Genomic DNA, 24110 nt, shown 5'->3' on the forward strand with positions numbered 1-24110 from the left:
TAGTTTGACTCCTGTATCTTCACTACTGGATACTGGTGATGTTTTGGGGGAAACCCATCATCATCATCTACTTTATATAGTAAATAATTCTAAGCATGACACAATGTCCAACATATTAAAAAATGACCAGGTAAGTATGAATTACTAGGCAAATAATAAGAAACAGTCTTGGCAGTGGCGCCCCAAGGGGTGGGGGCATGGTCCCTCTGGTACAATTGCTGGCCCTCTCACTGTCCCCCCCGGCAAAAATAATCGGAGGCCAAAATTACTGTTTTTAAGAGGCTGTGGCGTATTGTTTTTTAAGCTAGCACAAAGGTACCTTGTGAAATAGGTGAACATAAGGCATCTATTGATACCAACCATGTCGACAAACTTGTTAGGAAAGGGGCTAATTAAGGCTTCAAAATTGGGCTAAATTTTGGCGAGGGAAGAACTAGCAAGGCCATTTTGAAAGGGGTCCCTTGAACTCTCACCTCATGATGTCTGAATGAAAATGGGTTCTATGTGTACCCATGGGTCTCCCCTAAATTTGAGAAGGCTCGTTCCCAGTAAATGTTTTGCTCCTTACACTCAATGTACTCCACTGTGTATTTGTAATTTTTTAAAAGACAACCAGCCTACTGGAAGAACAATGAACATGTATAGATACGTACCACATGAAAACAGGATTGTCGTCGATCTCAAATGTTAACTGTACCTATATTAGTCTATGCACATCAGATAATTAGTAACTTTAACTGTAAAACACAAAACCAAAGTACATCAATATGCGATTTTCTAACTCTTCATATTGACATAGTTTTCAACTAGCCTATATACTACAACAGCATAATCGAATTCCTGAAATTCAGTTATGAATTTTGGTTTTGGTGTGCCACCCCCAGATTTTCAGGGGCCCAATCTAGCCACCCTGGTAAAATATTTCTGAGGCACCCCTGGGTCTTAGGTTTCAAAACATTTTTAGGTAAGAATCTGAGTGGTTGTAGGTTGTCCATGTAGTACTTTCATTTATTTATTGTCTACGGAAAAAGCTATTGTGAATAACTGGACATTATGTCTGAGATGGGGGGGTTGGGGGTGGGGTGGGGTTGTCAAGTAAAACTGGTGAAAAACTATCAATTCAAAACTAATTTAAAAAAAAAAAAAAAAAAAAAAACAATTAAAAAAAAAACATAAGGACACCTCAGGTTGTTAGCCTGTTTTATGAAAATGTCTCCCGAAATCTTCTCCTGGTGTAAGTTGATCCTGAAACGAGCATTATTTCGAGGAAACTGACCGTGTTGTTTTCTACCGTGACTCTATAGTGAAGCTATTACTTTTGAATTGTAAATGTTTAATATCGAGTAGAGGTTAAGTGAATGTATAGTGTATTCTGAAAAATACATTTGCAGATATATTTTTCTAAACATGCATTGTTCTTATGCCATGTTTGTTGCCATGCTTGTTATTAAACATTTTGAACAAAGATGTTATATTTTACCATACGCACCCTCTGGGTATTTCTGTGCTTTCTGTAACTGGAACATTAGGCAAGAAATCACTCTACTGTATTTTATCTTTTCTTTTAGTTCAGATTTTGTTCTTCGGTGTTTATACTGAGCATCATGTATTGTGGTAAGTAAATTTAATCCAGGGAACATACAGTATAAACAGAAAAGCAGCTGGCACAGTGAATGTTTGGCATTTTTGCTTGGTTAATGGCTTGACAGATTATCAGTTATAAAAATTTGTCGCCGATTAATTTTGTCAATCGACTAACCCTATCAATCAACTCAGTTTCAGCACTAGAACGAACACAGTAAACAAAGTTTCTTTCAGGACTGTGTTTCAATTACGGTCAAAGGAGGTAAACAAAAATGTGTGCAGGACTCAGGACCCCTGAAGTAACCACGACCCTGTTTTACTTTCACTGTCCAGTGAGTTTCAATCAGCACTCAGTAAATGTCTTCATCCATGTGTGCTCTTTGAGAAAACGAAAAAAACAGCAAGAATGAGACTGTGTCCTCCCTTTTGGGTGAAAACTTCAATCTCAGAAAAGTCAGATTTTTTTTTAACTTATAACTTTGTTTAATCTTAAAAAATCTGCCTTTTTGTCTGTTCAGGTTTGAAAGAAATTGAATATCTCACAGCTGTGAATTGCTCTGCTGCATTAAAAGCACTTTGCAACCAGCAGCAGCAAATTTAAATAGGAGGCTTTCTGCTATAAATGGTTCGGTGCAACTAGATGGATAACAATGAGTGGATCAAATTCTACTGCAGCAAATTATACAGGCAACTCTTCGGGGAAAAGCACACACTCCTTTTATAGTGCGTCCTCGAGAGCATTAGTTCAACCTTAACTGACCCTGTGAACTAGCCCACATACTCCATGCATTGGTAGTTGTACATGTAACTACAGGCACCATCTGGCCTCTTGCCTGAAGTAACATCAAAACAAGCAACAGCGAAAAAGCCTCACTTGTGAGGCAGAGTGTGTCGCACAATTCCACAAGATATTTACATAGAAGACATGCCTACTTTTACCGCGCACCACCACATCTATCAGTGTATGCAGTAAGCAACATGAAGCCAAACACCGCACTTAAACTCATCAACAGGAACTTTCAGGGGGCCGGCACAGATGGTAAACGAGTCAGAGAGGAAAAAAAATTCCTGTCAACAGGTCCTGAGGGCCCCAATCACACACCCTACCTTACAAGTGCTTGTGCACAAGGAGAAACATAACAATCTCAACCTGATATATCAAGCTGTGGCCAACTTTAAATACTACTGAAACCATAACTTAACTGTAATGCAGAGATATTCCTACTGCAGATACATTACCCTCATAATTATTCTCATACTTGTCAGACTGAACGAAAACTAAAGAAGATGAAACAAGTCGTTTATTTTCTTGAAAGAAGTGCAGCGAGTAATGGATTACAGGCCCGTCAGGACACCTAAATGTAATGTTATCAGCCAAAAATCGTTCTCACAAATCGTGTTAGACGTAAGTGGAATACAGATACAGTATCTGGCGTCATGCCATCGTGGGTCTATTACATTATAAATGTGATCACGATTTCCTCCTCTGGATTCCAGCTTCATCTGTATTCTTCTGGCGAAATATGAATCATCCAGGCCACTGGAACACATTCATCTTGTAGCTAACTGTGATATTACCCTCATTCATCAAAAAGCGGTGGGTAAATCTGCGCGGCTATGACAGCTCCTGATAAACTTTTGACATTTCTACCACAGGAAGTCATGTTATGTCTTTCTGACAAACCTGGACTGTTGCTGTGGTGAAGTTGTAAATAACACGTGATGTTTATCATCAGGCCATCATTCAAATCAGTACCTGACCATAAGTGATAACAACCGATCTATTCTTGGTCTACCGGTAACTCAGCCTTCTTTATGACTGACATGGTCCTCTTTAATAATTACCCAGGCATTGCGTGCAAAGAGTTTCACAATTGCCCAAATATTTACAAATGAAATGCTTTAGTGCTGACAGAGCAGGACAGATCTTCATCACCATCTAGTGGTGAGCAGCAGTGACTCAACTCAGCAGTTAGAGGAGGTGTTGTGTCTTTTTCAGTGGCCAAAATAACTACAGTTTGTTGTTGGAAAGGAAGTAGTTACAGTCGCATGGAGACCGGTGGTGCTGGTGATTGCAGCTCCTGGTCCAGGAGTCGGAAGAGCATGGCACTTTTGTTGCACTGTGAGGTTTGTCCCAGAGAGCGGTGGAGCAGAGCCTGCAGGTAGTGGACATCCCGCAGCCGCTCCTTACAGTTCAGCTTGGAGAAATAGGCTGCTGCCTCATTTAGTGTGTCAACAGCCAAAGCTGCCAAATGCAAATCTGCAGGGAGACAATAAACAGCGGTGTGTGAATAAAGGCTGTGCAGCCACACAACACAGTGAGATAGGGATGAGTATGAGGCAGAAGGGGCCAAGGCTGTTACCTGCTTGCCCTTGTCCGTTTGGCTTGAACCCAGCCACCGCCATCTGACAGCGGGCCATCAGCAGCAGGGCTCGGCCCTTGTCCATGACTGATCCGTGGGCCAGGACAGGCTCAATGGCTTCATGCAGAACACTTATAGCACGCTCAGGAACTCCCAACATCAGCTGCAGAGAGGAGAGAAAAACTAGAATTACCGCTCGGAAGTTGTATGCCTCCGAGAACTAGTGAAGCTGCGCTTATAGTTTACATCCATTACTGTGGAAACATGGATGCTTCACACACATCTTCCACAAAAAAGAAACAATTTAACTATGCAGGCTGCTTACTTACTTATGGTCAAAGAACAACTATCAATGACTAATGACCAAACTGACAAAACCTGTAAGTCTAGAAAGTCGGGGAGGCAAAACAGTCCACATCTGAAACGCTCCCAGTGTGGTATGACACGCAAAACAAAAAGGCATCGTGCAGCCATGGCAGCCGGAATGCAGCACAGCTGGGCACTGAGGAGTTGTGCCTCCCAGCTCCCTTACAGTCAAGATGGTGGCAAAGATAACAAATACAGGGATTTATCGAGCTCATATCATACATAACTTACCGGCTTTGGGGTTAATCTGCAAATGCTCCTGTTCAAAATGAGACCAAACTTTTCTATGGATGTCAGTTTTTGAGTAATGACAAGGCCAAAATGTCAGACGATAAGGCTTGTTGCTTTTAGCCAGGCCAATTTCCGGAAAACTTGCGGTTCCTACTGGTCGGCTAGGAGTGGTGAGGAGCCAGCAGTCAATGACGGTGAAAAACAGTCAAAAACTGTGACTTACTGCAACCACAGGAGGTCCTTGAGCATAGAGTCATAAATGTGCACGCAAAATATCAGGCTGATTGGTCCAGTAGTATTCAAGATTACCGATGGACAGATGGATACACACATTCGCATGCACATGCCAAATGCACGATTCCCCCAGGCTAACAGCTGGCAGGGAGATAATAAAGAAACCATGTGGGTTGTGCTGCTTTTATTTTGCATATTGTGATTTGCATGTGCAGGAGCTGTAACAGTGTTTGAGTGAAGTCTTTTCTCCTGTTGTGGCTAACCTGAGTGAAGGCCAGGTGAAGGATAGTCTCTGAGGCCAGGGACTGTAGGTGGTGCTGTCTAGCTAGAGCCAAGGCCTGCAGGAGGAGAGGAAGAGCTGTGGAGAAGCCAGACGACTCCCAGTGGAGTTCAGCGGTAGAAAGCATAACTCTGTATGAGAAATAAACAGGCGGTGATGCAGACGAGAAAAAAGTGTAGCTCAGACTGATCCCCAGACGTCATACATTAAATATTCATGGTAGCCCTAAAATAGCTGAGTCATTTCAATTCCACAAATACAAAAATAAGGTACGCTAAGTAAGGTGTGTTCACTCCCCTCTGCACTCCAGGAAACAGGTAATTGTGGCATCTGAAAATGCATTATTAAGATATAACAGAAGTGTCTACATACTTGATGACCACCTCCGTACATTTAGTCTTCTCACAGTGCGCCTGCAGCCGCTGTAAGATGCTGTAAGCCTCAGTGCTCCGGTTGAGAGCCTTCAGAACTTGAGCTTTCCTGTGAGCAAACACATGGTTATAACGCCGACACAAATAACACATATATGAGATGGTTAAGATTAGAACTGACGATATGTATCTTTATGTTACCTGTAGAGACCTTCTGTTTTGTTTAAAGCAGAGATTGCTGTGACTAGCGGCTCTGCCAAATGGTATTTCCCTTTATTCATATATCTGTCAAACTGGATTTTCAGATCGCACAGCATCCAGAGCTGAAGTAGGTAAACAAAAAAGCAATAAACATTATTTTGTATATCATACCATACATCAGAAAATAAAGCAGGAAAATCTCCCCCTCAGCACTACAAGACAAAAATGCAATAACTTACAATAACTAGACTTCTTGGCTACTTTTTTCCATTTTACTACACTAAAATATTATGCTACAGAAATATGTGCAGGGTATATGCAGGAATCCTGAGGTTAATTTCAATACCTTTTTAAGACTTTTTTAAGACCTTCCAAAAAAACCTTAAGACCTCATCGCCACTTCAAGCTGTCGTTAGCAGCAACGCATCTTTAACTTACTAAACAGTTGTAGTGTGCAATTAAATCTATGGAGCACAAACATACAACAGAACTCAGATAAGATAAGACGGATTTTTTATTGTCTTTTGCTCCTCTGTTTGGCGCCTGGATGTGCGCCGTCGCGTGATGTCACACAGGTACGCGCACGGCCCCGAGTGGCAGTCTGAGTGCGCCTACCTACACATCGTTGTTTGTAATAGGAAAATAAATTATACAGTCATGGATACTTTTTGTCAAAGCTTGAAAGCCAAGAAAATTTAATATTTCATAAAATCGCGATTAAGACTTTTTAATACTTTTTAAGGCCCTTAATTTTCCTGCATTTGATTGATCAACTTTTAATACTTTTTAAGACCCCGCGGACACCCTGATGTAATTCATGTGAAAAAAGCAAGTAAACATAGAAATTACTACAAAACAAAAGCTAAAAACCAATCGTAATTGCAATAACTATTCTCTAGGTTGATAACTTAGAAGCTGCTGTGGCACCTACTGGGCTGTCAGCCACAGAGAGACAGTCAAATATCAACTAAAGCAAGACAGCTGTATCAAGTGAAAGCTAGCTGATCTACCAGCCAAGGCTAGAACTTAAGTAGTAACAGTCTTTAGTTTGTTATTCTACATAGCTAAACAAGGAAGTCACTAAATCCAATCATAATGGAAAAAAATCCCCAGCTAAACTCCTGCTAACGACTTTAGCTTAGCTTAGTAGCAGCAACTGCCACCTAAGTTTTTGGCTAGAGTGAAACTGATGTGATTTAGTGTGATTTAGCTACCTTTAGCTCACATAGTTAAATATACTTAAGTTGTGATTTAAGTCATTATATCGATTTTAACATCATTTTTAACGCCACCACTAAAACGCAAATATATTTAATCCCTGTGAACCGTGGAGTGTAATCAAATTTGTTAAAATGGATGAGGATGGGTAAATACACATATTTTGGTGAATACTGCCCAAAAATTTCACTCTTATCTCTTAGCTTCCCTTTCTGCAGTTAATGCTCTCTGCCTTTGTGTGGCAGCACTGCATTATACAGTGTGATTGACAGAGCACACCTTGGCCAGGGATGCTTAAGATTAGCAATTTTGTTGCTAGATTTAGCAACTTTTTTTCCCCCTAAAACCCACCTAAGAACAAATTTAGCTACTTTTAAAATTCATTTGAAAACTTTTTGCAACCTCTGAAAATCGTTTAAATGCACACATTTATTCCAATATACTGCAGATAACCATAATTGTTCAGAATATAATTCGCCTTGTTTGAGCTGATAGCTGTAATTGTTTAATAATTATACACGTCACTGGTATAATGCCCTGTTGTTCTTATTGTTATAATGTTAACTAGCTACATATACACATATACGGTCAACTATGTCAATTGTTATTATGTGGTTTTATTGTAGGTTTTAATACGTAACAAGAAAAATATGAATAAAAATATTTTTCACTAAGATGGCCAGTTAATTTCAGTAATGTCATTGAGTATTCATGACAATGTCATTACATAATGACACAGCTGTACGCAGTGACATCATCATGCAATGAAATCAAAACATCATTTAGCAACTTTTAGCGACAAAAACACCTGCCGGTAGCAATTTCTCCTGAAATTACATGGCAACACTGACCTTGGCATGCTGTGTGTGAGGAGGAAACTGTTCTCTCAGATGCTGGAGAATCTCTGAAACTGCACAGTACAGGCCCTGCAACAGAGCCAACCATATGGGGGACAAAGTGTTAAGTGTTGAACTCTGCCCAGGAGCTGGAAAGAGGACCTGATCAATTTTTATTACGTTCCCGCAATGCTGGGTCTACTGACTAATGGATATGCAGCAGCGGGGGAGAAAGCAGACAGACGGGATCAAATCAAATGTGTTACCTGCTCAGCGTGCAGCTCGGCCAGGTGGCACAGAGCCACTGCAAACGCCTCTGTGTTGTTCTGCTGGACCCCAAAGTTGACTGGCTCCAGACTGCTCATGTTGAGAAGCAGCTGGGCCTGCTGCAGAGCCATGGTGCTGCACGGGACACAGGCACATAAGGAGAAAAAGTGCTGGTCATGCAGACACCTCTGAATCATGTATTTTTACACCTGAACTTGTGGTTTTTATATTTATGCTCATGACAAGTTTGCCTTGTACATTAGATGTCCAAAATGTCAATGCATGCAAAAGAACATGAGACATTTTCACCATGTTTTACAGAGCTGATTTAATGTGAGTGAAGTCCACTGTCAGTGACAGTGAACACAACTGACAACTGTGTGTCAGGGTGGCGAGCAGAAGAGACTGACCTCTTGCCGTACATCCTCCATATGGACGTAGTCTGAGCCAGGCTGATCTCTATCAGCTCCGACAGACTGTGTTTCCAGTGCAGGATGTCCGTGTCCTTAAGTGCATCCATCAGTTTGTGGGCTGTCTTACCCTGTGTTGCCCCCTGCTGGACCAAAGACTGAATGCCCAGAGATGCCAAGTACTGCAGCAGGGAGGATAATCAGTCAGCGTGGTGAATAACACATGTCAAAGATAAAATATGAAGAAATCACAGTAAGCCATGTACAGGGACTGGTGAATGATGAATTATATGTTGTTTTAATGTATGTGTTTTAATATCCAATCCTTTTAAGTTTTATTTGTATTCCTGTATGTTATTTTATGAAGGGAACAGTTCAGGACAAAATAAAAGACACAATTTCTAATGAGAGGTACTAAATTGCAGCTAACATGTTAATCTAATGCCTACTGTGTGACAGCTGTACATGCTGTATAATTACACCAAGAACATCTGTTACAGTATTTCATGATTGCTTTCACTCTGTTTTTACAACAGTGTTTCAATGTGCAAAACTCCTCATGCAAAGATCCAAATTCAAATACTGAATTGTTAATTCCTCACCTTTAAACAGAAAATGCGGTCCTTACGAACAAAATAAAAAACAATAAATCTCATGATTAGACCTCAAAAAAGCAGTGGCCTCATATTAAGATAATGCTTATTACTATTTGTACACTTCAATGAATCAGTGCATCGGGTATTTTCAGGCATTTCCGTTTCTTTTTGTGTGTGTTGTTTTTTTCAACTCTCCAGACGGGAATTGCAACATGCCTGGTAACTAAGAGGAAAAATAAACGCAATTTATTTCCTTATTGATTACTGTCAAAATGTTGAGATAAGTGTTTGCTACAATAGAGTACATTGTGAAGTGTTAGATTTACTGTTGTAAAAAACTTAGACTCTTGACTCACTGTCTACACTTGCAGTGATATGGTATATTCAGTGAATAAAATTAAGGTTTTAAAAGTCTTTCTTACCCTACATTATTTCAAATACTGACCTGTACTTTAATTGCGCTTTTTACGTCATTACTATTTGTATAATCTTAAAGGAATACTTCACTTCTATGGAGCTGTTTCTTTATTATTCAATCAAACAGAGTAGGTTTTGCAATCAAAAAAAGATTTGAGAGCAAAAGTATCAATATTGCAATCAAAAAATGTTTTATTGCAAGTAAAAAAATGATTGATTAAAAAATGCAAATACAAAAGTTTTGTTTGCGAGTCATTTCTTTTTTGTTTGCAAGTCAAAAAGCCTTGCGAGTAAAAAGTTGAACCTGGTGGGCGGGGCCTAAACTGAAAGCTGTAAGACACGTCTCTATTGGCCAGTCTCAATCGGAATGACAGCTTGCAAAGCATTTTTTTTTCTTCTTCTCTCAGTTGGCGGATTGCAAACAATTCAAAGGTGCATACCGCCACCTAGTGTACAAGAGTGTGCAACATCATGTCATTTAGCCTGTTTCTTAAATTCTACTCATCAGCCTAGTATGCTTGCAAAGCAACATGGGAGTTCTGTAGTTCACGGGGGAGCTGTGGCGAAAATCAATTCTGAAACCGAAGTTTTTCGGCCTCCAGTTTCCCAAACAAATTCGTCTACACGAGTGGTGTGATAAAAAAAATATGATATCCACACGAAACCGCAAAACCCGCTACCAAGTGATGTAATACACGTCAAAGCAGTAGGTGGCAATGCCCACTCAATTGTGACATTACTGTATGCATATGATATTGATTTTGTATCTACAGATACCATACAGATACCCCCCATTCAATTTAAAGCAGAACTGATTTGAGTAAAGGCACGAGAGCAAATCTGAGTATATAAACAGTTGGTTCTTCAGTTGGCAGATACACCTAGAGTAAAGCTACTGAAGACCAGCAAAACCACAGTTTGTTTTCATTTATTCTTTCAGATGGGTAAATGTCACCTAAGCACCTTCAGATTTTATCAGTAGTGTACCCTTAATAGATAACTTGTTTATACGGTTTGTATTGTGCTTTGTAATATTGTTTGAACTGTAACGTAAGGTAACTGCATACGAGTGGATGCAACCGTCACTAATGCTAGCGTAATTTCTAATAATAGCAAGAATGTTTTATTTTAACTGGTGCATGTAGATTGCTTTTGTTTAGCCAGGGCAGAACTATTCGACGGTGTAACAGTCACTACCATCGTTGCCCCGGGGTGTAGCAGTAATGCTGACTGTATGGAGCCAAGTCAAACCCACCAATAGAAACTCTTATTTCATCCATCAGTGTAGGCCCCGCCCAATAAGTGCAGTTGAACTTGCAAACGAAAACTTTAACTCGCAAGCAAAGAGGACTGATCTGAAAGCAAACGTTTTTAACTCGCAAGCAAAAAGTACTGATTTACAAGCAAAATGATGATACGTTTTTACTTACAAACTTGATTTTTGATTGCAGTTCAAGAAATATGCTCTCAAAACAGTTTTCTATGATTGCAACAAAAAGACACAAAAATACCTCCATACACTTCTACAAAACAAATTTGTAAATCAATTACTCACTCATTGTTGTTGCATGCCTCTGGAATCCAAAAACAGAACATTTTTGATGAATTGAAGTACAAGGGGGCTGCATTTAACAACAGCAAAACTATGAAAAAAACAAACGTTTATCAACTCTCATAACTGCTGCAGTATAATCCAAGTCTCATTTATCAAGTTGTTTGCTCAGTACTTTCCAAACAGACAGATGTTTCCAACAGGGAACTGAACTAATACCGACACTCATCTATGCTCTCTTCAAAGCCAGACTCCATTGACAAAAACAGTAATTTTACCTTGTTGAACATGGGAGCTGCTGGTCTATCACTGCCTTGATCAGTAGTATGTTTGTGTTATTGTGTGACTTTGCTGAATGTGAATGAGCTCTTTAAAACACCAAAGTCAAACAATATCACAAACAAACTAACTAATGGAGGCAGCAGTAGAACAGCAACTCCTTTGTTCAGTGAAGGGAAAAATTACTGCTTTTGTCAATGGAGTCTGGCTTTTAAGAGAGCATAGATATGTTTTACTTTCAGTTTAGTTTTAAATAGTAATGGTTTTGCAAAAATGCATGTGTTTGGGAGGTACTGAGCATGTGACTGAATAAATGAGACTCGGATTATACTGCACGAATTATGGGAAAGTTGGAAACGGATGTTCTGCTATAGTTTTGCTGTTATTGTTAAACATAAATCCCTTTCACTTCAAATCACAAGAATTTTCTCCATTTTTGGATTCTTCATTCACCAGAGGCATGCCAGAATAACAAGGTTTTCTCACGGATTCAACATAAGATAGGGTGAGTAACTGATCATTTGGTGGGGGGGTGAAGTATTCCAGTAAGGAAACTGCCACTGCAGACTTGTTTTGGTGAAAATATGTTAATGTTGGGCATCTTTTCCTTTTCTTTTTAAAAATGCAACAATGTTTAAAATTTAGTTATGAATATATATAATCCTGAGATGCCCTGGTAAATTTGTGGTGTAGTGTATTTCCTAATTTGTTACGAGTGTTTTCATTTTGTTTACTATGTGAGGTTTTGAGGCCAAAATTAGGATTAAAGCATTCTGTGTTATGAGTTTGGCAGACTTAAAACTGTTGTGAAATGTGAGCCAAGGCAATTTAAAAATAATGCTAATAATAAACACACAGCCACTCTAATATGGGCATTCTTATTCAGGAGCTTATGTTGCACTCACTGGCAAGCAGAAATGGGCAGCCATTTTCACTGAATCCTCAGTTAACACAGTGCTGTCAGATCCCTTCATCTGTTCCAGTGTGTACAGCCAACTCTGATGTAGGAAACAAAGAGACAGGGAGAACTAAGGCACACTCGTATTACATTCAAACATTATTAGCCATCAATTACGGTATAACAGTGACATGAAGTAAAATACTAATAACAGTAGAAAAAGTATTTTACCAGACAGTGCTGCAAGCACACATGATCATTGGACTCCTGGGCAATGCGGATAGCTTCCTGTAGAGCCAGATCAGCCTGCTGACTGAAGGAGAAGAAAAGAACAGCTTAAGTCATTTTTCATACAGACACTTTTTGTGTAGGGACCTGTCCACCAACTGAGACTCCACCAGTTCTTGTACTCACTAGTGGCCGAAGCGACAGTGCAGGCTTGCCAGGTTGAGAGCAGCGTAGCGGAGACTTCGGCCATAGCCTTCATCCCCGTTACTCTTTCCCTCATTTCCAGACAAGATGAGGCGGTCAAAATAATGCAAGAGACTGTGTGCAGACAGGAAGATATCTTGGACTCTCATGTTGTTCAGGTAGTTTACATAATGCTGAGGAGAGAGTAAAAAAAAAATCACAGCTAATGAAGAAGGCGTCATTGTAGACTTGTTAGTATAGCAGGTTAATTTAAGTAGACGGAGCTCACCGCCTCAGCAAAATCTGGGTTAAACTTCAGCATGTTGTTGAGCTCTTCCTGTAGCGCAGCAGGCTTTAGAGCTTTATTCTCATCATTCTTCAGAAGATAGGCCTGCAGAAAGAGGTTTTCAAAAACTGTAAGAGCCCTGAAGTGCTACAACAGCACATCTATGTTTGACACAAGATGTGGATGGTGACATTTTTAAAATATTGTGTCCGATCTGCTGGTTTGAACATTTGAGCCTGGCTTTAAACACTGACCTGTCTTGCAAGAAAATATTCAGCTTGTTTCTGTGACAGTGGACCTCTGCTTGGAGTGTTGTCATTTCTAGAGAAGAGCCAAAATAACACGAGATCTGCTTTTAACAATCGTCCTGGTTGCACTAACATCAAGCTGTAGGGGGTTATGGTTTAAACTTGTGGCATACACACAGTGAATACATTTCGCAAGGTAGTAGGTGCAGACAACCAAAACATAGCGTGAAAACTTTCAAGTCCAGGTTGAAACACTTCCTGAAAGTAAAATATGTTACAGAAAATCAAATTATTTTATCCAGGAATTTGCATCACTAACCGAAGCTCTGACTCATGCAGTGGGGTGTCCAACTCCTCTCTGTCTATTCTGTCCCCTACAGTATCCTCAGTGCTGGTGAGGTCCATGTCGGAGTCGTCAGCGACCAGCGCTGGCAAACCCACCTGCCCATCCGTGGGCTTGGCATAGTGACTGTGGTAGTAGTGCTGCAGGGACTTGTACAGCTTGTAGACCTGACTGAAAGACAGCTTGTTGTAGGCCAGGAGCATGTGTCTCATAAAAAGACCTAAAAAACAAGGGAGATATAACTTAACCATAGTTGTCTTAATAAGAATAACACAGATATTCAAGAATTCTGAACAGACTTTCATAGCTGACAAATCACGTGTACTACTCACCCACGACACTGGTTTTATAAGCCTCGGAGTCAAAAGCAGTGAATGGAGTGGGAAGAGTGGAAAAGAAATACTCCATGTCTTTCAGCTCTCCATCTGCCATTTCATGCAGCCTTTGAAGAAAAAAAAACAGCCTCAGCCACTACACATGCCAACATTTTAACATTATTGTTTTATTGTATTGTCTGAACCTTGGTTAATAGATGTCTTGGCCAAATGCAACGTTACAATAATGTTTTTCTGAATTTAGGAGACCGAGAAAGCACCAGCAATAAAGTAGTAGTAACCATAATATTGATTTCTAACAGAGCAGTAGTGTTGCATGCTACTGGATGATTAAATAAAGTCACAGAGGTTCAGACTAACAGAAGCAGCATACCTGAGTTTGACAGCATACGCAGTCTGGGGACAGCACTCCTCCACAGTCTTCAGGAACTGTCCAAGAGTCAGGTCTGGACCCTGATACATGACACAAAGGACACAACTATGACACGCCTGCTACAACACAGCAGTATGCAAGATAACTACATGAATAAAACTAACCTGCTGTAAGGGTAGTATGAGTTTGTTCAGTCGTCTTCTCTCTGGCAGCGAGATTTTGGACGCAGTCATGTCGTACAGCAGCGCCAGGACGGAGATTTTATACGGAGTCACCCAGTCTTTGATACCGAACACGTTAGCATGGACCACTCCGTTCGTCATCATGGGGTTAAAATACAAACTTTCATGCACGCTCGCCATTTTGACAGGTTGTGTTAAGCTTCGGCGAAGAAACAACACTATTTTGAGGCACACTGTGTCAACATTAAGCGGAAAGTAAAGTTAGAGACAGCCAGCAGCCGGGAAAACACCAGCGACAGCTAACCGCGAGCTAACATTAGCTAGCGTAAGTTTATTTAACGTCAGCTAAAAGTACAGTGAAGACGCCAAAAATACATTAAAGACTGGTCTCGGATACGTTGTAGATAAGGTATCTTACTGACAGTGAACGCTCACTTCAGTCTTCTCAGGTAATTTGGTTTATTTTGAACATGTTGACAGAAGTTACCTCTTTGCTTTCAAACCGCCCTCCTTCTGTCCCCCGAATACTACGTCATCAAGAGGCTGTTTCTTTTACTATTAAACTTTATTTAAACGTGTCAAGCATCCTGTGACAACAACCGCAAAGACTTGAAGACATTTGCTTGAATATCAAAGCTCTTGGCTGTTGAGGATTGCAATGTGCACAGTGTTTGCAATGTCTCTGTAAAGGAAGAAGTTACATACTTGCATACAATGAGATTTATAGCTGAATGGTAGAGTCTTACTCACTAAGGCTGAAGGAACATCCAGGCTCACATATGCAGCTCTCTCTTTACATTTGGTTAATAAAATCAGTAAAGCTGTTGACCAGATGCTTTTTAGTTTTTATCTGGAAGAACTGTTCACATTGAATTTGAAAAAAAAAAATTGTTGTTGTGAATAATTATGAATCTGAAGGGCTTAATTTCCTGGATTTTACAACCCCTAATTATAGTTTCAAAATTAAATGGGCTAAACATTTCCTAAAAAATCCTATTTCAATCTGGAACTTCATTCCTCATACATCTTCTGTCGTTTTGGTGGACTGAATTTTATCTTCAGCTGTAACTATTTCATCTTTTTCATGAGCAGGTCCTTCTAGCTTGGGCTTTAGTCTATGAACAAAACCTTTCACCACACAGGTGTCTTATATGGAATAATAGAGACATTTTGTTAACGAAAAAAATGACTTTTCTCTGAGAGTTGGGTTCAGAATCAGGTTCTGCTGGTGAGTCAGTCGCCTAATGGGGAGGACCTATTGTTCATGTACAGGGAATTCTTATCTACGTTTCATTTTCTAGGAACCTCTAAGGAATTTGCTATATTTTCAATGCCATTCCAACAGGCACTGTAATGCTTCTTAGAAATGTTATCAGACCTACACCCAGATCTCCTGGGTGTATGATAGCCTATGGTATTCCCCTGGCTCCTTTCCTCAGTGCAGCTGACTCCCCAGTAGGAAAAATCTGTTTCTCACCATGAACTCATGAACATAAAAATTAATAATAATAGAGCCATACGTGCCCTATTTAAACAAGATGTTGTCTCTATTCCATGTGTCGTGGCATATTGGCATCAGTTTGTAAATGATATTGGAAGGAGGTTTGGATGCTTCCTCATAAATACCTAATTGTGAATAAGGATAAGGAGATGTCCTTCAAAATTATTCATAAATATTACCCTGCCAATCACTACATGCAGAAATACAAAAAAAGACATTAACACAAACTGCTCTTTCTGTAATAAACATACATTTAGACATTTTCTGGCGTTGTTCTCACACCAAGAAATTCTGGACGGACTTTTGCAGATTTATCATGGACCATATCTTTGAAGACTTTATATTATTATGGTAAAATGTGATGTTTGGTTTCCTCAAACAGGTGTACCCAAAAAATGAAGACAAAACTTTTTTTTATAATTAACTTGGTAATGATTCTGGCAATGTACTTTATCCATAAATGTAAGTTAAGCCATAATGAACCTCATTGTTTTTTTTTTCTGAAGGATGTTGAACACTACATGAAACTGCTCTTTGAGTCAACCAACAAAAAGGCTATTAAGACACTTGACATCTGTATATATTACAATATCTTTGTGCAGTATGGTATCCCCCTGGCTCTCTGTTATTGTTATGTTTGTATACTCTGAACTGTATACTGAGTCTTTTTTACACTGTGTTGTTTAAATAAAGAATGATAAAAAAAGAAATAATAATAATTATACTACTAATAAGTCTAATAATAATAATAATGATAATAATCATAAAAATACAGGCGACATTTATTGGGTACCAAGCAGATCGCAAGCATTTACATGCTTGTTTTGTTTTAAATTTACATGATGTCATTTAAAATTATTCATTGTATTCATCACTATATGCTGATGCTCTGTTGAGATATTTAAATCTCCTTTCAGAAACATTTGATGTAGCATATGACCTTGTGTGAAAACGTGTCACATGATGACATCAGTATTGAATTTTTATGTTGTTCAAGATCTAAAATGCATTTCCTGTCTATCAATTTATACACAAATAATGCTACTATGTGAGAAGTGTAAAAACTGTAATAACTGGAAAATGCAAAGGTTCAGACCACATGCAGGATGGCAAAAGCAGAATTTGAACGCTTGACAACCATCTTACCACTCATACTGAGCAAACCAGATCACCTCTGTGTACGTACAAGCATGAAAAATACCCAGGAACACCACTCAGAGGTTTTGATAGGATGAATTATGAACTGAAGATCCGTCTACTTGATTTTGAATATACACCTTTTGTATTTTTTACATTGAATATTTGAGTTTTGTCACAGGAGATTTGTGTTTGGAAATTGATAGAGGTGCACAGAATAAGGTATGTCAGCTTTTAAAGTTGGATATATGCAGTGCCTTCCTCTCTCCCTCCAGCAATCACTTCCCACGATGGCACACGTCACATGTCGGTGAATGGGCCAATTTGTCCAAACCAAACCAACCAAGTGTCTTCACCTATCCACTGTGGTGATCACTGACTGTGTATCTCCTGCAGCATGACAGCAGCAGTGTCCAGCTTTAGAGAGGCAGGGATCCCAGCAGCAGGAACAGTCATCACTCTCCTCATTTTGACAGTCACTGGGGTTCCTGTGGGGGAAGCTTCTCTTTTGTTGGTTGTAGAATCACTGCTGTAAGTTTAACCTGTGCTGTGCAGGGATTGCTCCACCTGACATCAAACAGCACAGTGAGAAGAAGCACATAGCTATTCCCTGCTCTGCGATTTATGTCTTTCGGTGTTATAACACTGCTGTCAAAATCCTGGAAGACTGCATTGGCGTTAGATTTGTTGAGCATTTGTCAAGAAAAGGACTGGACTTACATGAGGACAGGACATGTGAAGGTGAAGCTTTAGTTGGTCACTGTGTTTTTTTGCTACAGTATTAAAGCTAACATCAGCAAATAGTAGCTCATTTAACCCAATACATGGCCAGATGAACAACCTACAACCATTTACATTACACTCTGAGTTTAGATAGAAGAGTCTGACACTGATAGTGAGAAGCCCCAGCAGGTCCAGGCCCGTACTAGTAGGAGCCAAGGGGCCGAGACCCTGGGCAGCAGGAAGTTGACAGAAAGTCAACTGCTCCAAGACAACAGCTGCAGACCAAGCATCAAGTTGACCCTAAGCCTCAGCTCAGCATAAACAGGGTCTGAGCATCAGCAGCACCAACACAGCTGACTAAGAATAGTCCAGTTTTTCTTTCATTTTGTTACTATTTCATTTATGTGCTGTTACATTTTAAGCATTTTGACTTCAGAAACATAGTGTTTATGAGAGCCCATTGACAATGACCTGTTAACTGCATTTATTTGAAATCAAATTTGTCTCATTTAGTTTGGTATCAAGCATATCAGCAACATAAACAGGGTTGACTTTAAAAAATCCTGAGTGCCAAATGGACTGTAGCTCTTTGATTTGTCATTTAATTTGTCACATATTTTGCATTTTGATTTTGTCAGTGTTGAAAAAGCCTTTAGGCAATTATTTGTTTAATAGATGTATTTGGAAACCAATTTGTATTTTGTGTTGTGCATTAGCAGCACAATTAGGTTGACTTGGAAATTAATTCTTAAGTGACAAAATGACTATTAATACTATCTCTTTGATTTGTTAGTATTTCATTTATTTGCTGTCACATATTTGCACTTTGTTTTTGAATATCAATTTGAATGAGCCTGTGGGTAGTGCTTTTTATTTATTTTAACGACAGTGGCCTGGATAGACACTTGTCTTTGAAATGAATCTTTGTCTCTAAATAAATATGAGAAAAAAGTGAACACATTTCCATTAGTTCGCAGTAAGCATGATATGATTTGCTGTTTTATGTTGTGACACAGTTCACAAGTTAGAGATTGAAATTACTCTTCTTTCTTTAACTAGAATTTTGTGAACACACATTTACTTACACTGGGATGACAAAGTTGTGTAAATATTTGTTTATGTCACTTGAGCTGATCACATGAGGTAAGATTACATTTTTTAGGCTGTTATATGTCAGGAAACACAAGGAAAATCTTAGTGGAATTAAAATGAAATACGATGCAAAGGGTTCCATCCTCTGGTTAGATTTTAATAAAATAAACAAAAACAAAAAAAACCTCATAAACATTTAGTATATTTTTGGGTTAAGTGTGGCATCTTTCTGATTTCACATGCACATGCATTATTTGACAAAACAGTACCTCAAGGTTCATTTATAAGCTGTTTGAGAACTTTTTAAACAATATCACATGGTTCCCATTAGCAGACTGATTTAGCTCAGGTCTAACTGAACTGTGTGCAAGATTCTGAGCACCTCATTTCTGTGTCAGAGTGACCAGCAGTGGCTTCAAGTTTTCACACAGAGGCATGAGACAAAGGTAAAATGCAAAGCACCCACTGCAGCATTTATTGTCTTCCATACAAACATCACGAGACACACCAACACCATCTTACACTAAAAAGTAGCTGCATTATATAACCTTCCTATTGCAGGTAATTAGGTGGACAAAACCACTTACAACGTATAACATGTAATGTATACAATATAAGAATATTTACACAACACAACACCATACCAATAGAATACAAAGAATTAATATTTACATAAATACAAATTCCTATTTATAAATCAATAAAACATAGACTCAAAACCCCTGGAGCTCATAAGCAGGTGCTTTGGCCTGCCGCACCCTTTACAATACAACAACATGGCCTCAAGTGTGACTACTACTGATGGAGGTTTCTTTATAACACAGGCAGGATGGCCAGTCCCCCTGTGCTTCCTCAACTACCCCCTGGATCCATCCCAGCAAAGAAAGTTACCACATGTTTCATTGCATAAAGAATGAAAATCAATACATGTGCGTGAATATTGTCATATGTCCATCATCCCACGTAGATCACAATGAACCCTTTTTGGTAATGGAAACTTCCAGTCTCCATTACATCCTGTTTCACTTTGTCTCATCTACACACACCATGGACACATTTCTGAAGTCAGTCAGTAGTTTTATTGACAAATGACAATAAAAAGTGAAAAATAAATGACAATTGACCATGGAGCTCAGACTGGTGCTGGTGGAGGTGGATAAAGTTTTTATGACCCTCTTAAAGAACTCTTGACACAGCCCGCCCTCTCGCTGCTGGTCTCCACAACAACCTCTGAACAACAACAAAGAAGCAGGATGTTAGTTTGATCCTAACATTCTATCATAAGTGTTAATTGCCCTCCAGTGGTCACACAGTGCAATTTGGTCTGCTTTGAAAATGTTATTTTAATAGCACACAGCGGGATACACTCACAATATCAAAGTTTAAGATGCTTTTCTACCTGCCTTGACACTTGATTGTTGCCAGAACAGCATTACTGTTTAATAATGGATGTACACTGCATTCACAATAACTACACCTCTGTACTTTATACAACTTTTATTCTCAGAGTTTTCACCGAAAAGTGATAAATGCCATTGTGTCAACCTTGAAGCTGGGGGGTCAGTGTCATGCATGTTCATCCTTCATCATATTCATTGTTGTTTTGGCTGCTAGAGGGCAGAAGGTTCTCACTATTTAAAGACACGCGTGCCAACTAGGTCATTGCTGTTATTCAGCAACATTTCTGTCCCCATGATTACATTCTTATATTTTCTTTGAAATGTGTCAAATATTATGTGGCTTAAATCATAGCTTAACGTCTTCTTTATCATATCAGCACAGAATAATACACATTGAAAATACTTTTTTAAAACTTTGCTGACCTTTTTTTTGGTACATGTGCTTGATTTCGTCATGCCCTCAGTACGTAGTAATCAACCTCTAAAAGAACAAGTCATAAAATTATAAAGTATTTAAACTATAAACTACTATAAACTTTATTTTATAGGCCATGTTAAAATGATAGTGCACCCAATAATGAAAATTCAGCCATTATCTACTCACCCTCATGCCGAGGGAGGCTCTGGTGAAGTTTTAAAGTCCTCACATCACTTGTGGAGATCCGAGGGGGGAGTGGGTAGCAGCACAACTGCACACCTAATGGCTGAAGGAACCCAAGATTAGAACTTCCAAGAACACAGAAGTGAAACCACAAAATATTTCCATACTGCTCGTCCGTAGTGATCCAAGTGTCCTGAAGCCCCGACATAAAAAGCTGTTTGGAAAAATGTCATTTGAACTCTGTTTTTAGCCTCATTGTCTAACTGCCTCTCTGTACACTGCGCTGACATGTGTCCGCTTGCACAAGACCGTGAGACATGTGCATCACCTTCATGTGCGTTCACGTGCTTTCCCTGGTCTCGGGCACAAGCGTTTTTTCCAAACAACTTTTTATGTCGGGGCTTCAGGACACTTGGATCAGTACGGACGAGCAGTATGGAGATATTTTGTGGTTTCAATTCTGTGTTCTTGGAAGTTTTAATCTTGGGCACCGTCAGCCATTAGGTGTGCAGTGTGCTGCTACCCACTTCCCCCCTCGGATCTCCGCAAGTGATGTGAGGACTCTAAAACTTCACCAGAGCCTCCCTCGGCATATGGGTGATTAGATAATGGCTGAATTTTCATTTTTGGGTGCACTATCCCTTTAAACTCTCTCTGATTATATACATATAGATCTAAGAAAGAACTATAATTAATATTATTAGTCTCTTGCCTTCCAAAAAAATAAAAACAAACAAACAAAAAAGACTACAATTTAGACCATTTTCCAGAAGCGACCTAATTTTGGGCGAGGGAACTCAAAGAAGTACATTAAGGTGAGCATAAACTTTTACTCATGTCCCCCCACCCATGTTTCATGATGTTAATCTGTTTGTCATGTTTTAAAGTTCCACCCTGTTAGGCTAAATTATGAAGAAAGTTGGTCCAATCAAAGATATTTAAAAACATACTTGATACAATGATAAAAGTATTGTTTATGTGTAGAGGGTTTGTATGTAAATCTGGATTACTCATAGAGCTGTGGCTAATTTAGCAAACATTTTCCACCCTGTTAGGTCAGTAGACAACTATAAACTAGTCCACCCATAAGGATTATTATCCTGAGTGCCTGAGATTGGCCAGTATGTTTTCCTGACAGTTAAACATGTCACAATTCCTATATAATGCAAAATACATACATTTTTTAAAGATGAAATATTGCTGCATAACCCAACTGACCCAACTGTTAACTCTGCCCATGTCAATGTAGACACTGTAGCATAAGATCAGTAAATAGTTCAGATGAATACAGCTATTTTAAAATTGACAAATGTGTAGTTACATGTCGTGACTACTGGATAATAGTGTCTCTTTTGTCAGATGGCTGATGGTCCTGGGGACATTGGAGTAGGTCCTCAGCCAGAGAGAGCTCTGTCTGTCTGTCACAGCCTCCAGCGATATGTTGGTCACCTGGTGGTGAATGAAGCTCAGCTCCTGGATCAGCCTTCAGCAAAGAAAGTGGACACACTGGTGAGTGAGTCCATCTCACATGAAGTGAAAGATTTACATCCTTATTTTGTTACAGAGCCAATATTTATTGTCCCTAAATCCCATTGTCTTTTAAACAGCTGTGAATTTCTGGGATGTCGGGACACTATTAGCTACTATAAAAGTCAGAGAGAGATTTCTTTTTAGCCTCTGTCTACACACATTACTGCTGCCTCCACTACAACTTGTTTCTTATACTACTACTGCAGCGACAACTACTAGCTGCGTAACTGCTATTACTTCTCCTTGTACTTTTCTTGTTTACTCTGATCGTCTCTCCCCTGTTCTCCTCCTCTTATCCTGATGATTGCTGTAACTCTAGAGAGTCTGAGAAGAATCCCAAGTGCCTCTGTGGAAAGAAACCTCCTAAAAAGCTTCAGGAAGACCTTTCTGTTGAGGTAAGAATGTGAATAAGAGCCAATCACCTGCCAATACCTGAACTTCTTTGTCTACAATAAACAAAGACATTTTCACTTGTAGTGGGAATTGTTCAGAATTGTTAAACACCCCTGCTTCTCGCCTTAACGCCTCATATGTTGTGCTGTATCAGTTACATTGAGGTCTTTCAGAGGGTTTTCCCAGGGTTATGGATGGGGGCATCCTGAGGCCTGTACTACAGAGCCAGTTCAACATACCCAGGATATGTTTAAGTTATCTTGCTTTACTAACCGTAACACTGGCCGTCTGGATAACCGGTAACACGAAGCTAGTTATCAATTAGTTTCCTATCCAGACACGAGAATGTTAATGTGACAGAGGTGGGGTGTCAATTAAGAGCGACATCATCAGAACCATGAATGAAGTTCAAAATGATGATACTAATTACCTGCTGAAATGTTCTGTTTGTAAAACCGCAAAAAAGCCATATTCATCTGAATGAAATGTAAACAATAGCCTATAATCTTACAACAGAAAAAGAGGATGTAGAAACACCAGAAATAATTTTCAAATATAAAAGTAGACTTACATGTAGGTATTATTATGACTAAAATATAGCGTAAGTATTTTTTGCTATTTAGTTAGATAATGAAGAAACTCTAAATATGTCACATAAAACACTAAAACGTGACACCAGACTGTTTCTGTGATTGAAGTAAAGAGTGGAAAAGTAATTAATGACTGACGAGGTCTGTCTGAGGATCCAATTAACACTGTGTGGATTTTTTTTTTTTAAATAAAAGACGATCTTTTGTTTATATTTCCAGTTCTAATTGCACAAGTGTCTCATGTTATTCTGAGCTACAGCGATGGAATCAGTGTAAAATCAATCACGCTGTCAGCAATCACTCCAGGGATATAATAAATTTCACACAATTAAAATGCAGCTAAAATTATCATCATGTGTTTAGAAACATCTCTCTGTTTGTTTGAAGCGCAGTTGGAAAACCAAGGTGGAAACGGAGAGCCTTGAACCAAAAGAAAAGACTCTATTAACCTATAAAGATACATACTCCTTGTTTTTGTCAACCTGACACTGAGGCCTTTAATCCATGTCGGAATCTTTTTGTCCCAGTGATCTGAGCTGAGTGGTCAGAGGTCGAGATGGTGACATTGTGATCTGATCATATAAACTAAACCTGCTCCAGCTGAGGTTAACGGTTCAACATAAGGTAATTTATTCTAGTAAAAAAAAATCATCCAGCTTCATAGTACTGAAAACCCAGGGTTAACACTGACATTACCTCACTAACCACTAGCCATTCACACATTTGCATTGGCCACTGTATTTTGAAGCCCCTCCGCAGCAAGCAGCATCAGAAAAACACATTTTTTTTTGAATGTGAAACTGCTCACTCTGAAAGTCTGGATCAGAAATAGGGTGAGCACACATTAAGTTATCAGAGAAAA

General features: G+C 39.2%; 1 protein-coding gene across 1 annotated transcript; it reads right to left on the reverse strand.

Annotated features, from left to right (window-relative positions):
• Positions 1-2787: 2787 nt before the first annotated feature.
• Positions 2788-14799, reverse strand: anapc5 (anaphase promoting complex subunit 5). Its single transcript, XM_050051033.1, has 17 exons — positions 14264-14799; positions 14100-14179; positions 13724-13833; positions 13368-13611; positions 13055-13121; positions 12804-12905; positions 12518-12708; positions 12335-12416; positions 12111-12203; positions 8362-8543; positions 7951-8086; positions 7700-7774; positions 5631-5752; positions 5431-5538; positions 5042-5189; positions 3948-4110; positions 2788-3844 (listed from the first exon to the last, which is right to left on the reverse strand). The coding sequence occupies exons 1-17, from the start codon at positions 14459-14461 to the stop codon at positions 3624-3626; spliced, it is 2322 nt and encodes a 773-aa protein (XP_049906990.1). The 5' UTR covers positions 14462-14799; the 3' UTR covers positions 2788-3623.
• Between the last annotated feature and the right edge of the window lie 9311 nt (positions 14800-24110).

This window comes from Epinephelus moara, chromosome 8, assembly GCF_006386435.1.
Source record: "Epinephelus moara isolate mb chromosome 8, YSFRI_EMoa_1.0, whole genome shotgun sequence".
Lineage (NCBI taxonomy): Eukaryota > Metazoa > Chordata > Actinopteri > Perciformes > Serranidae > Epinephelus > Epinephelus moara.

What these genes read in the sequence shown, in the direction of transcription:
- anapc5 (XM_050051033.1), bottom strand. Translation starts at nt 14,461, where the DNA reads ATGGCGAGCGTGCATGAAAGTTTGTATTTTAACCCCATGATGACGAAC. An exon ending in TTATAAAACCAGTGTCGTGG is followed by an intron (nt 13,612 to 13,723) that starts GTGAGTAGTACA and finishes CTTGTTTTTTAG; the next exon opens with GTCTTTTTATGAGACACATG. An exon ending in TTCACCTGGCCTTCACTCAG is followed by an intron (nt 4,111 to 5,041) that starts GTTAGCCACAAC and finishes TCCTCTCTGCAG; the next exon opens with CTGATGTTGGGAGTTCCTGA.